The sequence below is a fragment of the Aedes albopictus genome, chromosome 2 (genome assembly GCF_035046485.1).
Source record: "Aedes albopictus strain Foshan chromosome 2, AalbF5, whole genome shotgun sequence".
NCBI classification, from domain to species: Eukaryota; Metazoa; Arthropoda; class Insecta; order Diptera; family Culicidae; genus Aedes; species Aedes albopictus.
The window spans coordinates 176,625,015-176,638,843 of record NC_085137.1 but is presented as its reverse complement, the minus strand read 5'-3'; the positions used below and the strand labels follow the sequence as shown (position 1 = coordinate 176,638,843).

Below are 13,829 nucleotides of genomic sequence, written 5' to 3'. Positions count from 1 at the left end.
TAAAACTGTTTTAAGGATTGCATTCACCGGTTTCCTAGAATTTCACGGATAATGCACATTAAAAATCTGTACAAAGCTGAACAGAAATGCATATTTTCATAATCTTTAACACGGAATCATGCGAAACAATAACGACAATATTGCAATCTGAATTTATTGTGACAATTTCGCTATGGAACATAGGTTTGTCCAATCTTGAACAGAATATGAAAAATATTGTACTGAGTGCGAGTGAAGATTTTTATGCTTAACATTGTGATTTTTAGGTGTAACCTTGAACTGGTATACATTGGATCACTATTGAAGAACCACCATCAAACAGTTTTGATTTTTTGTTCATAATTAGTTAGGTATTCACATGTTAAAAGTATGCATAATTCGCCTTCTTTTTTGTCACCAGCGAAAATCTTCAAGATCATGTCATTATCTGTACCAGCAGGGACTGAAGAATAACATCGATAGGAACTTTCAAAATAAAAAATCCAATGTTTAAAAAATCTGAACTTTTTATCAAGGAAGTATACACTTTAAAAATGAGTTTATATGATATATAAAACATTTCTTTGGAGATGGTGGATGTAAAACAACTATCTTCTATTTATTAAACAAATGGAAAATTCCAACATTGCTGCAACTACGTGTTGATTACAAGTACCTAACACGACCACGAGGCCTAGTTAAAATTCAAAGCCCGTAAATACAACGGTGAATCCGCAGTTGCAGCTTGCAACGACCGCAAGGTCAGCATACTGCACCGGCACAATAATGGACGCGTGGACAAATTCGGGAAGCAAGCAAATGCTGCGTTTGTTGTGTTCCGGCTTGCAACGAATATTTACGATCTGTTTATGGTAATCGATCATTGCGGATTCCCACCGGTACGCGCTCAGCTTTTCGTTCACACCTTAACACTTTATGATGGTGTATCTTTTACCAACAATCCGATACGTGCAAAATGATCCTTTTAGCATCAAGCGCCACCTTGGTCGCCAGTTTGTCTGGCCATTCACAAATGTATCACGATGTATACATTAATAGATCATTTTATTAGCATTAATTAAGTTTTACGATCGTACATGGTATAGTTGTCATTTGCTATCATCATTAGTATCACGATCGGTTTGGCATACAACTTGCCAGTGAAAGGATTAATGAATAGGTATGTAAAGCAATTAGTTTGAATGCGTGACTGCGGTTCTAAATGAAGTTTGTGAATTTTGATATTTTTTTCCAATTTTGATTATATTAAATGAAATCCCCTTCTTTCTCTATTTTCATTTTTTTTAAATTGTTGTTTACTTTTCATAATTTTATCACTATTTTCTGTTTTTTTTTGTTTTTTTTTTTTTAGAGAATCTGACTGCCCATCTTTGGACGAAGCTCACAAGCTTTCCCAGACACAGCTGCTCCAGCGGTTAACGCATGGCTGTCGGTACGATCGTCTGGAACGGCCAGTGGCATGTAAGTTTCTATACTCTCACCTATGGGAATCAATTAGCAAACCACAATATTCAATTAAATTTTATGTAATTTTTACTTTGATTGTACACAGAGGACTAGGGGGAAGAATCATGAATATTTGAAAGTATAGCTCAAAAGTATAGACTGCTGTCACACCACACTTTGAGTCGAGGAGCACAAAGTGATTCATCTGTTCACTTTGGTTCAACATAAACCTATCATCAATAATGAGCATGATAAGATGATCATTCTTTCATATATAGCTAACCCCAACCCAAATTTATCATCTACTTGAAACGAACTATAAAATCTGTTGGCAATAAATATCATAATCGAATCACCCCTTGTCGTTTTACGGCCGGCGTAAAAAGCAGCTGGGCAGTGAGATATCTTGATTTTTTTAAATCATTTTGTTAGGGCAACTTTTTCTTCTCTCACAAAAAAAAGTTCAACATTTTGTAACTTTTCATAGAGAGTATCAAAAATTCTAAAATTTTTACTGTTTGCCAACCTATTATATATGCATCACTAGTACAAATTTGGTTGATCTGTCGCGTAGCTAAAACCGTTCTCGTAAAACACTTATTTTAGACAACTAATTTTTGAACTGTCGTATCTCAGAAACCACTGAACCAAATTGAATGAAATTTTGTCATCAATATAATAATGCTTCATACAGTTATTATAACAAAGATATTTTTTAAACGTTGAAAAAAGGTATCATAGATTGACACTTTTTGGATCTTTCTCGAAAAAATGTATGTAATGTATGTAATGTATAAATGTAATGTACTTTTGATATCCAAAGATTGTCTGCTTCTGTTCTCAAGATATCTCTAATAAGATACATTAGAGTCTATTTGGATTGAAGGAAGACAACATTTAGTAATTTTTGTATGGTATTGCAAAATTTGAATTATTTTGTCAAATGTCAAACCGGTATAACTTAATTATTCGTCGTGAGAAAATATTAGGGGAGACTAAGGAGACTTGATCCCTGAGGAGACTTGTTCCCCCCATATTTTCTCGGAATCAAAAACAGTTTTCTTCTAGCATATTTTTTTCCAAAACTACATCTTGACAGACGACAATGTTTTGGTTACAATTGATTTTGATTGTGCATTGCATTATTTTTTAATGGCTGATGTTTTGTTTTCAGTCCTTCAGAAACCTTTTAGGCGATTCCGAAAAATCTCAATAACTTTGTAAAAATTGAACCAAATCGTGTCAAAATTTTGCTGCACATAGTGTAAATAAAATACTATCAAACGTATTTACTCAAATAAGGCTGTTATATAAATATTTTAATTAATGCAGCTTCGTGTATACAACAGTGACATGGGGAGACTTGATCCCTCGAGGATTACACACACATTATACATGTGAAAAATAAAATTCTATTTGGAAGCCTCTATTTACGGAATTCTAGTAAATTCATTGATAAAACATGTCAGATAATTATTATTTTATTACACACCATAAAAAGAGGGATCAAGTCTCCCCATTTTCAAAATACAGCATAATCTTAACAATTTAAGGAAATATTATAATTTCAAATTCACCATATTCATTAAAAATACAAGAAAACTTGAAATGAAAATGAATAGGAAGCTTCTGGGGTTATTTTCCCTTTAAATTAACCATGTGCTCAAAAAGGGATCAATTGTGGCCCATTTTTAAAAAAATGCATCATAAGACATGCCTCCATAAAAACACAGTTTTGAAAACTTCAACAATAATTTAAAGTCCTTCTGTTGTGTATAAACTTGCAATAGATGTTTACCTTCCATTCTGTACGAAAAACGGATCAAGTTTTGTGTTTTTTTCTTGAAATTGCAGGCAAATTAAGAAAAAGGGATCAAGTCTCCCCAGTCTCCCCTACATTTACATTATATAACGTTGTTAGCAATACTAGCAGCACTGCCTTCGAACCGCCTTGCGATGCTTCTGACTCCAAGCCTGCCCAACTACATCTGGCCGGTAAACGTTACAGGGGTCGCAATTGTCTAATATATTAATGACAGTCTAGAGTCGAATGTCAGCTATATGTATGTATGGAATGATAGGTAGAAGTCAGATGAGTTTGTTTATAGTGCGTGCGTATTGCATAACTCGATTCGGCAAGCAGGTATAGTGGCAGTATTTAATAGTATTTAATGATAATTTACGTTTATTAATTCCCAATTGAATTCGATTATAGAATATAAGAAGAGCACAATCAAGCTGCGATTTAGTACACAGTCTGCTAGCCAGTGAATAATTACTATTACTTTAAGTAATACGGTAATACTGTACTACTATACCCAGTGAAGAGAATTGTCAGACAAAAGAGGCACAAAACAAGCAACAAAGAGGATGCGGCGATTACTCTTTATCCCAACTGGTAACAGATAATGACATGATCTCGAATTTTTATGTTGCAGACAAAACGGAAGCTGAATTTGTTGCGTACTTTTCATCTCGTGACTAACCCAAAATCGAAAGTTTTTGATGATACATCTTTAGCAGCGATGCAGTGTTTACCGACTCGAAGTTACCGCTCGAAAATCACAATGCAAGGCTTAAAAATCTCTAATCTCGTGGTGCACGATCTTTGTCCTATTCTTTTCAAGATGGGACAAGCCTATGTCGCATTGGGTAGAATGTCGCAACAAATTCAGGTTGCGACATTGTCGTTATTGTTGCGCGATGGTTGAATTTTGACTCACTGACTATACCTTAACCTTCAATCTATGAATGTATCTGATCATTATTAGGTCCGCACCGCTTGTGCACTATATACTTGTTGGATTTATACCGGTGAAGGAGACTGTAGGATCTGACTCTAAGCATAAAGTGTTGGGTTCGGGAGAACAGAGTAAGCGTTGAGTTGGATAGGCAGTTAGACTCGGGGAGTGACAGCGAAAAGAACGAGAATAAACATGTGTGTCAAAGATTGGATATTATTCTAAACTGTAAGAACTTGGTATCCCTAAATATTCCGAATACCTCGTATTCTACAATTGGCGACGAGAATAAATAGTGAAACACACATCAATCAAGTGACGATTTAAATGTACCCTAAAGGAGAAGTGATGATGAAGTAATTCCGTTTTCTGTGCGAGAGTGATTTTGATCAGCCGTGAGAGTGTCATTGGTTTGAAATTTAGTTGCTGACAAGTGAAGAGTTAAAAAAATGATTTGCTGGCTAAAATTGCGGACAAGAGATGAAAGAAAAAAAAAGCGTTCGATAAATAGTACAGTTCCGATTGAGGATCCATTATGAGTTGCCGAATCCAAAGGATCCGGTTCCATTACAGCCATTCGCTCAGAAGGTAGTCATTGCCAGCTGCTCTCGGGGGGGAAGAGCAACTGACGAAAGTACCGGGGCTGGAAATCAAACCCATTACCATCCGTTTAAGAAGCGAATATGTGACCACCTGTGCAACGGGCCCCGATTAAGAGACTATTGAAGGTATGTTGTTGTTATTGTGAAAATCTAGCAGGAGTAACTGTAACCATGGCTACGGCTCCGCCAACCCGTTTACTTAACTGTGTAGTGTAAAAACCTGACGATCTATCGGATTCAATAAGTACATAAAGGAAATTAACGAAAACGCTGATTGGTCAGCGACAGCACTGGCTTTTTGATGTGGTTGTTGAATATTTTTGGCAATAAAATTTGGTGCTTTCTACATCAGCATATTTTTTCCCAAAATAAAACTAAAAAAATATTATAATGAGAAATTGTTTATATTTTATTCATTTCTAAGAAGTGATCGAATGATTGTCTCGGTGTTAAATTATATGGTTCGTGGGGTATTTTCTACCGCATTCATTATTACACTGATATTTTTGTAAATGTCTTGATTGCATTTGCCCAAAAGGTGGTGGGTGAACCTTGAATATTGTTAAAGTTTATATAAGATGTTCAAACCAGAAAGGAAAAAAAATAACAAATATATTCTAAATGCTTTCTTAAATAAGTAAATTTTGGAATACACCGAAAGTGAATGCTAGTTTTTTTTTATTTATAATGCGTAATTGACTTCATATACCATTCATAGAACATATAACATAAGCAATTGTGGCTTATAACTCCTGTTCATCGTCAAACATATAAACTGGGAATGAAATTAGATGTATTTAACCCGGGAAAGGGTCGCCACGGTTACTGAGTACACGAAAAATGTGGGCTTGTGGTTACAGCGTGAGCGTGATGTCGGTAAAAGTAGTCGAAAACGCGATTGCTTGATAACTAATGATAGTTTCTAAACATAACGGTGATCTTAGAAAGGTTTGATTTTATTTTGCTGGAAGTGTTGAGTTCATATTATTATCAAGAAGTTTCTGATACCTTGTCGAACTAAAATGTGAATAGAGGAACATAAATTGGATTACTCTTGAAGTGTGAAACTAAACAAATTGGAGGATAATTGGCATTGTGACTATTTTAACCCAAAGTATTTGTGTGGACAGGGTTTGTTTTACCGTTATCTGTCCGACAAACTTTTTGATTTTTTCCACACCGTGCTTTTCAAATGGGCGCAGGGTACACGGGTACCTTGTCAGCCACATAAGGGTTAATAGGTTTTTAGAACTCGGGGCGTTTTTGGTGAGAGCTGTAAAACCAGCAGCGTTTTGTGATTTAAATGAGCCAGTAGCGCTAAGGTATAGAGAAGATTCTAGTAGCGTCCACCCTGGTAGGATGTTGGGAATATTTATGACCCAGACAAGCACGCTGAACGTGCACTACGCCATCGTAGGTGCGAAAAACCTTACAAACCATTTACGTTCAGATGGAATGAATTGAGATGAAGCAGTAGCGTTCACGGATTAAGGTCCCATTAGGCATGACATATATTTGGGCAAATAAGATCAAATGATCAACGCAACGTAAATCATAGCAACCTTGGAAGAATGTCGGACTGTAATGGCAAATATTTGGCATAATTAGAAACAGTGTAGTTGCACCTTTAGAATGAACTGGAAGCGTCCATCTATTGGAAACAACTGATGGGGTTTCTGTATTATAGAATGAACTAGTCTTCCTTGATTGACATGAACCAGTAGTGATCACGGATTGAAACGAATGAGTAGCGTTCATGGTTTGGAACGAAGTAGTAACATTCAAAAAAAGGAATTTTCCATTAGTAGTAGTTGATGTTTAACAAAGCTCGAATAAGGATGAAAATTCATCAGCAGTGTTTGTGAACTTTTTACAATTGGGAAAAAAAAATCGGTAGCATTCACCTATTTTTTATAGTTTTAGTAGTGTTAGAAAAATTCTTATTTTGAACCAGCAGGATATGGAGGATAATCGAAATCGAACCAGTAGCGTTCGAAGGATTAATGAAATCGAACCAGTAGCGTTCGAAGGATTGCCAAAATCGAACCAGTAGCGTTCGAAGGATCATCGAAATCAAACCAGTAGCGTTCAAAGGATTATTGGAATCGAACCAGGAGCGTTCGAAGGATTGTCGAAATCGAACCAGTAGCGTTCGCAGGATTATTGAAATCGAACCAGTAGCGTTCGAAGGATTGCCAAAATCGAAACAGTAGCGTTCGAAGGATTGTCGAAATCGAAACAGTAGCGTTCGAAATATTGTCGAAATCGAACCAGTAGCGTTCTAATGATTTATTGAAATCGAACCAGAAGCGTTCCAAGGATTGTCGAAATCGAACCAGTAGCGTTCGCAGGATTATTGAAATCGAACCAGTAGCGTTCGAAGGATTGCCAAAATCGAACCAGTAGCGTTCGAAGGATCATCGAAATCAAACCAGTAGCGTTCAAAGGATTATTGGAGTCGAACCAGGAGCGTTCGAAGGATTGTCAAAATCGAAACAGTAGCGTTCGAAGGATTATTGAAATCGAACCAGGAGCGTTCGGAGGATTAATGAAATCGAACCAGTAGCGTTCGAAGGATTGTCAAAATCGAACCAGTAGCGTTCGGATGGTTTATTGAAATCGAACCAGTAGCGTTCGAAGGATTGTTGAAATCGAACCAGGAGCGTCCGAAGGATTGTCAAAATCGAACCAGGAGCGTTCGGAGGATTATTGAAATCGAACCAGGAGCGTTCGAGGGAGTATTGAAATCGAACCAGTAGCGTTCGAAGGAGTGTCAAAATCGAACCAGTAGCGTTTTGAGGGATTGTCGGAATCGAACCAGTAGCGTTCGAAGGATTACACTAGTTTACAAAATAAAACGAAAGTCGTGAACTTCTGTCAGCGACCAAAATTTTTTAAGCATAATTTATCGCTGATTTCGAAATCGTGCTTCAAAAAATTTAAAGTAGAACAGTTTTTGAATTTTAGCTCAATATCGAGTTTTACAACTTTTTAAAATATAAAATTTAATAAAATTAAAATATCTTGCGTTTTGTTCAACCAATTTTAAATCTTTTTCCATAAAATAAAAGCTGAATATAATACCATTCGATCATCTGAATTCAGGTTTTGCGTCAGATTGATGAAATTCAAGATATTGGCGAGTTTTGGGGACAATCTCCTTAAATTTTAGCTAAATTTTCAAAAATGTATGAAGAAATGTATTTTTTTCAATAGGAAAAAAAAAATTAAAAATTCTTTCTCAACGTTTATTTGCCATATCATATGTAGGCGAGTTACAGTAAAAAATTCAGCTCAATCGGAGCATTGATTACGGAGAATGAGATGTGTGAAGTGAGCGACTTTGCCTAAAAATAGAACAAAAATCGATTTCAAATCATCAACCTTGTATGGAAAGTCGAAAAAATTTCCGCTCTACTATAATTTTTTTTCTTCGCGTTTTCGAACTCAGGGCATGATTCTACACCAAAAACAATCATCAGCTCACCGAGTTCAAAAATGCTGTAAACTAGTGTTATTGAAACCGAACCAGGAGCGTTCAAATATTTTTGTAAAAAAATCGAACCAGGAGCGTTCGAAGGCTTATCGATATCGAACCAGTAGCGTTCGAAAGATTATTCAAATCAAACTAGTAGTGTTCGAAGGATTTTCAAGTTGAACCAGTAGCGTTTGAAGGATTTTCAATATCGAGCAAGAAGCGCTCGAAGATTTGTTAAAATCTAACAAGTAGAGTTCGAAGGATTGTCAAAATCCTACTGTTTCGATTCAAGGTTTATTTTATTGGTTTGTTCAAGGTATCGAAAACGAGTTATCAACATTCAATGAATCGTTAAAGCTGAATCTTTAAACGAAAGATTGTTGAATCTAAACCCGCATGCGTTCGAAGAATTGATGAAATTGAATTAATATAGTTCAAAGGATTGTTAAAATTGAAACAGTAAGTTGCATACCTTCAATTATTAATATCGAACAAATAGTGTTCAAATGATTGCGGAATACAAACCAATGACGTCAGGATTCAGCGAGGATCAGTAGGGTTTGAAGGATTGACTAAATCGAACTAAAAGCATTCGAAGGATTGTTGAAAGTCGAATCTTTTGAATAATTCTACAACCAAACCTGCAGCGTTTTGAGGTGCTTAAGTAGATAAAAGAATTATTCATGATAAATATGCAGTCGTAGGTGCTTTACGTGAAACAAATCTTTTCAAAACGCAGATGACAGTTTCATTATTAGTTTATTAGGAGAAATAGAAATAAAAAGAAATTCTACTTGAGCAAATTATAAACTTCGTAAAGCATTTCTGTATTAATGTTTTTTTTTTAATTTATTTAACTTATTCGGTAATTGTCTTAAAAATTATATTTGAGGGATCTTCTGAAGTTAAATTTAAAAGAATTGGTTAGAAGTGAACAGAATACAAAATAAAAAAAGTATCACTGGATCTACCGACTGTGACCACAATCTATCGATTTTTAATATTTATAATATTTATATATTTTAGTATCCAGTCCCTGTCGAAGATATTGTTTTAGAGGTTCCCTGGATGAGTTCGTGGTCAGGTGCATGAAGATATTGGTTTGCCTTAAATATTAGTTTTGAGTAAGATACGTAATATACCTCTATACACCCGACTTTTCTCTTGCAGCCGAAAAAAAACAACTAAAAGAACATGTTTTAAGAAGGAGAAGAATAGACCTTGGAACTTGGAAGAGCCTGGTTGATGTGCATGCAGGCAGAACAATCACTAGCAACAATATACTGAAGACTGAGGATGAAGATATACAAAGCCACAGACGTGGAGGTGTACATGCCTCTGGAGCCGATCTTCTGATGCTTGAGGCCACAAATGTCCAATTAGAACAATGCATTCACAGATTAAAAAAATGTTATATGTAAGAGTTATAGAATAGGATGTTGGAGTCGACAAGCATTTGTATTAAACTAGTTATTGAATGATTCGGAAGACAGCATTGGAAAAGTGTAATTCAACGGTAGGAGAGCTAGGTGGGTTATAATATAGGAACCACGATTTGTGACAGAATCATTAGCATATAGTTAGGTTATAGGATAGTATTGTAATGCACATACATAGTTATACTCTACGGTTATACTATACTATAGTCGAAACAATACACAACTAGGGTTTCAGTATTCTAGTAGCATTAGAGCATAAAAATATGTTGCGTATATCTCAGAACAAATATCATTCGATGGAAATAATTGAGCACATGAACTATTGAAATAATGACACATTATTATTATAAAAGCTAGGGGGGATTGTAGGATCTGACTCTAAGCATAAAGTGTTGGGTTCGGGAGAACAGAGTAAGCGTTGAGTTGGATAGGCAGTTAGACTCGGGGAGTGACAGCGAAAAGAACGAGAATAAACATGTGTGTCAAAGATTGGATATTATTCTAAACTGTAAGAACTTGGTATCCCTAAATATTCCGAATACCTCGTATTCTACAGAGACCAAATTGTAAGCAATTAAATATCGTTAGATCACCCATACATTATGACCATTATTCATTACAGCTTCAAGTTATTATCACCATCAGAGAATTGCGTGTTTCTTTGAGGAGGTCCGAACCACCAAATCCAACAACGTCGTATCAAGTATCAATATATCGTTGATAAACGTTTGAAACTTCATTCAATCTCCATTTCCGCAATGTAATCGTGCAAACAGCGTGGATATTATGATTTCGTGCCTAATTTGATGCTGATTGAGCAAAAGTTTGGGTAACTGTGTTGTTGCAGTTGCAAAAAATAAATAATACAACAACAAAGTTACCCAAAACCATACGCATATAAGTAACTCGTTTTGCAACATAGAAAAAAGTCTTTTGCGAAGGTACGTATCTTTTACCAGAGTGCGCCTTTTTCTCGTAATCATATTGTTTGCACCCAATGTCGTATGGTTTTTTTTGACATCACGATTTGGTCTAAACGGTCTAAACAAAACAAACGCAAACGCTTGTTGGTAGAAATTTACCATAAAATCGTGAGTTAGTACATAAAAACTCATAATATGCTTAATCGTGATTGTATATCGCTAGAGAGTGTTTTGTTTTGAATTTTACGTCCTCAAAATTATTGTCTAGTATCAACTAAAATTGAATTACAATGCATACCGATGAAGTTGGAGCTACAGAAGAACGACCGGTCCAGTGGACATGTAGATTATGCCTCACAGACCGAAAGCAACATGAACCTCTGTTCGAAGATCAGAACCATCAAATGATTGAATGGATTTGTGAACTGACTTCTTTGAAGGTAAATTTTTAAAAGGATTATTAAATAGTTTGAGGTTTGGTTATAAGTTTATAACCCATTTTTAGATTGAACATATAGTCAATGCACCTGCTTCGTTGTGCTCGGAATGTAAAGCATGTCTGGATGAATTTGAATCATTCCGGGCAATGTGTCTGGCTAATGACAAAACTTTTCAAGAGAAATATGTTCCAATAGATACAACAAACGAGATAGTTGAGATTTTTCACGTCTCTGACGAAACCAAAGGGTCGATTCCGGAAAAGGAGTGTTTGTACACATGCATTGATGAAGAAATTGTAGATGGAGGAATTGCCAACGAACAAAATGCCATGGTTGTCGAAATAGAAACACAACATTCTTTGAATAACGAGACCGAGGAATTCGAGATATATTATTTGAATCCTTCCAAAGAAATTGAGCTCAGCACAAATCAAAGCGCGTCAGAAGAAAAGGACTTAAAATCCACAACTGGAGAAACCCCAGGAAAGAAGTTTTGCACAGTTTGCAACAAGTACGTAAACCGGTTGGCTCAACATAAACTTATCCACAAAGAATTTAGACCATTCCAGTGCGAATACTGCTCGAAGGGGTTCAACCAAATGAGTAATCTCAAGAAGCACGTCAGATTGCACACCAAAGAAAAGCCCTATCTGTGCAGTGAATGCGACAAAGGATTTACGAATTCAACCGAGCTGAAAATTCACGTTCGAAGTCATACGCAGGAGAAGCCGTTCACGTGTGCTGATTGCGGCAAATCGTTCGTCACATCCGGTCACCTGGTACGTCATACCCGAACGCACACCGGTCAGAAACCGTACGGATGCGACAATTGCAAGGCGAAATTTTCTACATCAAGCCACTTGGTACGTCACAAACGACTCCACTCGATGGAGCATCCTTACGAGTGTGATACTTGTGGTGAACGATTTATGAGAAGGGAACATCTGAAGGCCCACAAATGCAAACCGGTGAAAGTTCAAGGAAAGAGTAAAATTCAAATAATTTAAGAATGTTTTTGTTTCTATTACATTTAATATAAAAGAAATACATACAATGGACTGTCTAATCTAGTCTAGCTTAGTTTACACATTTAAAGCTAATGAAATTGTGAATAACGTGACATGCGATTCAAAAAGACGATCTCCCGAACGTATCAATCTGCTTCCAATAATCCCGAACACAATAGAGATATGACACAAATTTCCCAAATGAAGGAGAACGTGCCTCTGGAGCCGACCTGCTGTTACACAATAGAGATAGGGGATTGTGTAGCAAGACGGCCACAAAGGTGAGACTAACAGGCATTTTCAGTGTATGAGTTTATGTGTTCTTACCATTTTAAAGCGAGAATAGCGCCTGCCATTGCATGACTGCAAGCATATGTTATTTTCTTAAAGTGACCAGATGATCAGAGCTCCAACGCGGGACATTAATTTGAAAAGATGCATGGTAAGGTGTGTAGGGATTGAGATGGATACTAGGAAAGCGAGAAACAGGGCATATAGCATTAGCAGCGGTGATGCGCCACCGGAAAAACAAAGCAAACAATCAGGATGGAATGAAACGTCAGTCTTGTAAAGTGTTTTGTACGAGTAGGTTGCATCATTTGCATCCTTCCTCGTTAATGAAGAATTTCGGCCGGCGGAATCGATTGACCCGGATTGCCACGGTGTCCGTCCGGACAATGGCACAGCCGGTAGGTAAGCTCCCAACCTCGCTTCCAACAGGTGGATGGATGGAGGGAAGTGGTTCTTTTTTCCTGAGATGTGTGGCAGCAGATGGGTGCTGCGGCATGCCGGCGGAGCGTCTATTTTGATTCGGTGCAGGGCGCGCCTCGTGCGGCTTTGTGAAAAATGGCTTGGAGAAGGCGTTTTTTTCCCGAAATGTGTGGCAGCAGATAGGTGCCAGCGGAGCGTCTTTATTTAGACTCGGTGCGGGGCGGGTCTCGTGCGGTTGGCTCGTTGTTTTGAGGAAGTTAGCGTTGTAAATTTGTTGATCGGCGAAACAGTGAAACAGCGCAACGTCGAGGTTAAATTGCGGTGACGTTTGTTTTTACTTTTGCAACGAGTTAGGATTTAGTGTAATAATGGATATGGTATGGCCTTTTAATTGATATTCATTGGATACCCGGTAGTTCTTCTTGTGCGATTGGTGATTGCATAAGGTCGCAGGTTGTTTTTTGAATGGAATACTCCAAAAACTGTAAGTGAAGTGATGGTCTCTCGGACAAAAGGAAACAAATATAGTTTGTCTCAGCCGAGATTTGCAGAGAGCTTATCATTTCTAGGGGCATGAAATTTCCTACGGTAATTAGGGTTCTTTCATATTTGTAATTTCGTTATCAAAAAGGAAATCCGCAACAAATAAAACCAATTCTCGAAGGAAATGGAGGGGGAAAGGCAGCTGGTGAATTCCCCCGAGAGGGTAAACCGAAATAAAAAAAGCGAATTCCCCCGAGAGGGTAAGCTAATGGCGAATTCCCCCGAGAGGGTAAGCCGAAACAAAAAAAGCGAATTCCCCCGAGAGGGTAAGCTAAAAGCGAATTCCCCCGAGAGGGTAAGCTGAAGGTGAATTCCCCCGAGAGGGTAAACCGAAACACAAAAAAAGCGAATTCCCCCGAGAGGGTAAGCTAATGGCGAATTCCCCCGAGAGGGTAAGCCGAAACAAATAAGCGAATTCCCCCGAGAGGGTAAGCTGAAGGTTAATTCCCCCGAGAGGGTAAGCCGAAACAAAACAAGCGAATTCCCCCGAGAGGGTAAG

The 13,829-nt window shown here is 37.2% G+C and overlaps 2 protein-coding genes across 3 annotated transcripts in view; both read left to right on the top strand.

Annotated features, from left to right (window-relative positions):
* Window positions 1-13,829, top strand: part of LOC109397521 (pH-sensitive chloride channel 2-like) — a 67,739-nt gene that overhangs the window by 30,402 nt on the left and 23,508 nt on the right. For both annotated transcript variants that reach the window (XM_062850777.1, XM_062850776.1), the window contains exon 3: window positions 1,352-1,461. In XM_062850777.1, coding sequence (XP_062706761.1) covers window positions 1,352-1,461 — 110 coding nt within the window. The remainder of the gene's footprint in view (window positions 1-1,351; window positions 1,462-13,829) is intronic.
* On the top strand, window positions 10,850-12,139 carry LOC109397522 (zinc finger protein 678). Its single transcript, XM_019669823.3, has 2 exons — window positions 10,850-11,069; window positions 11,135-12,139. Exons 1-2 carry the CDS (start codon window positions 10,920-10,922, stop codon window positions 12,074-12,076), a joined length of 1,092 nt encoding a protein of 363 aa, XP_019525368.3. The 5' UTR covers window positions 10,850-10,919; the 3' UTR covers window positions 12,077-12,139.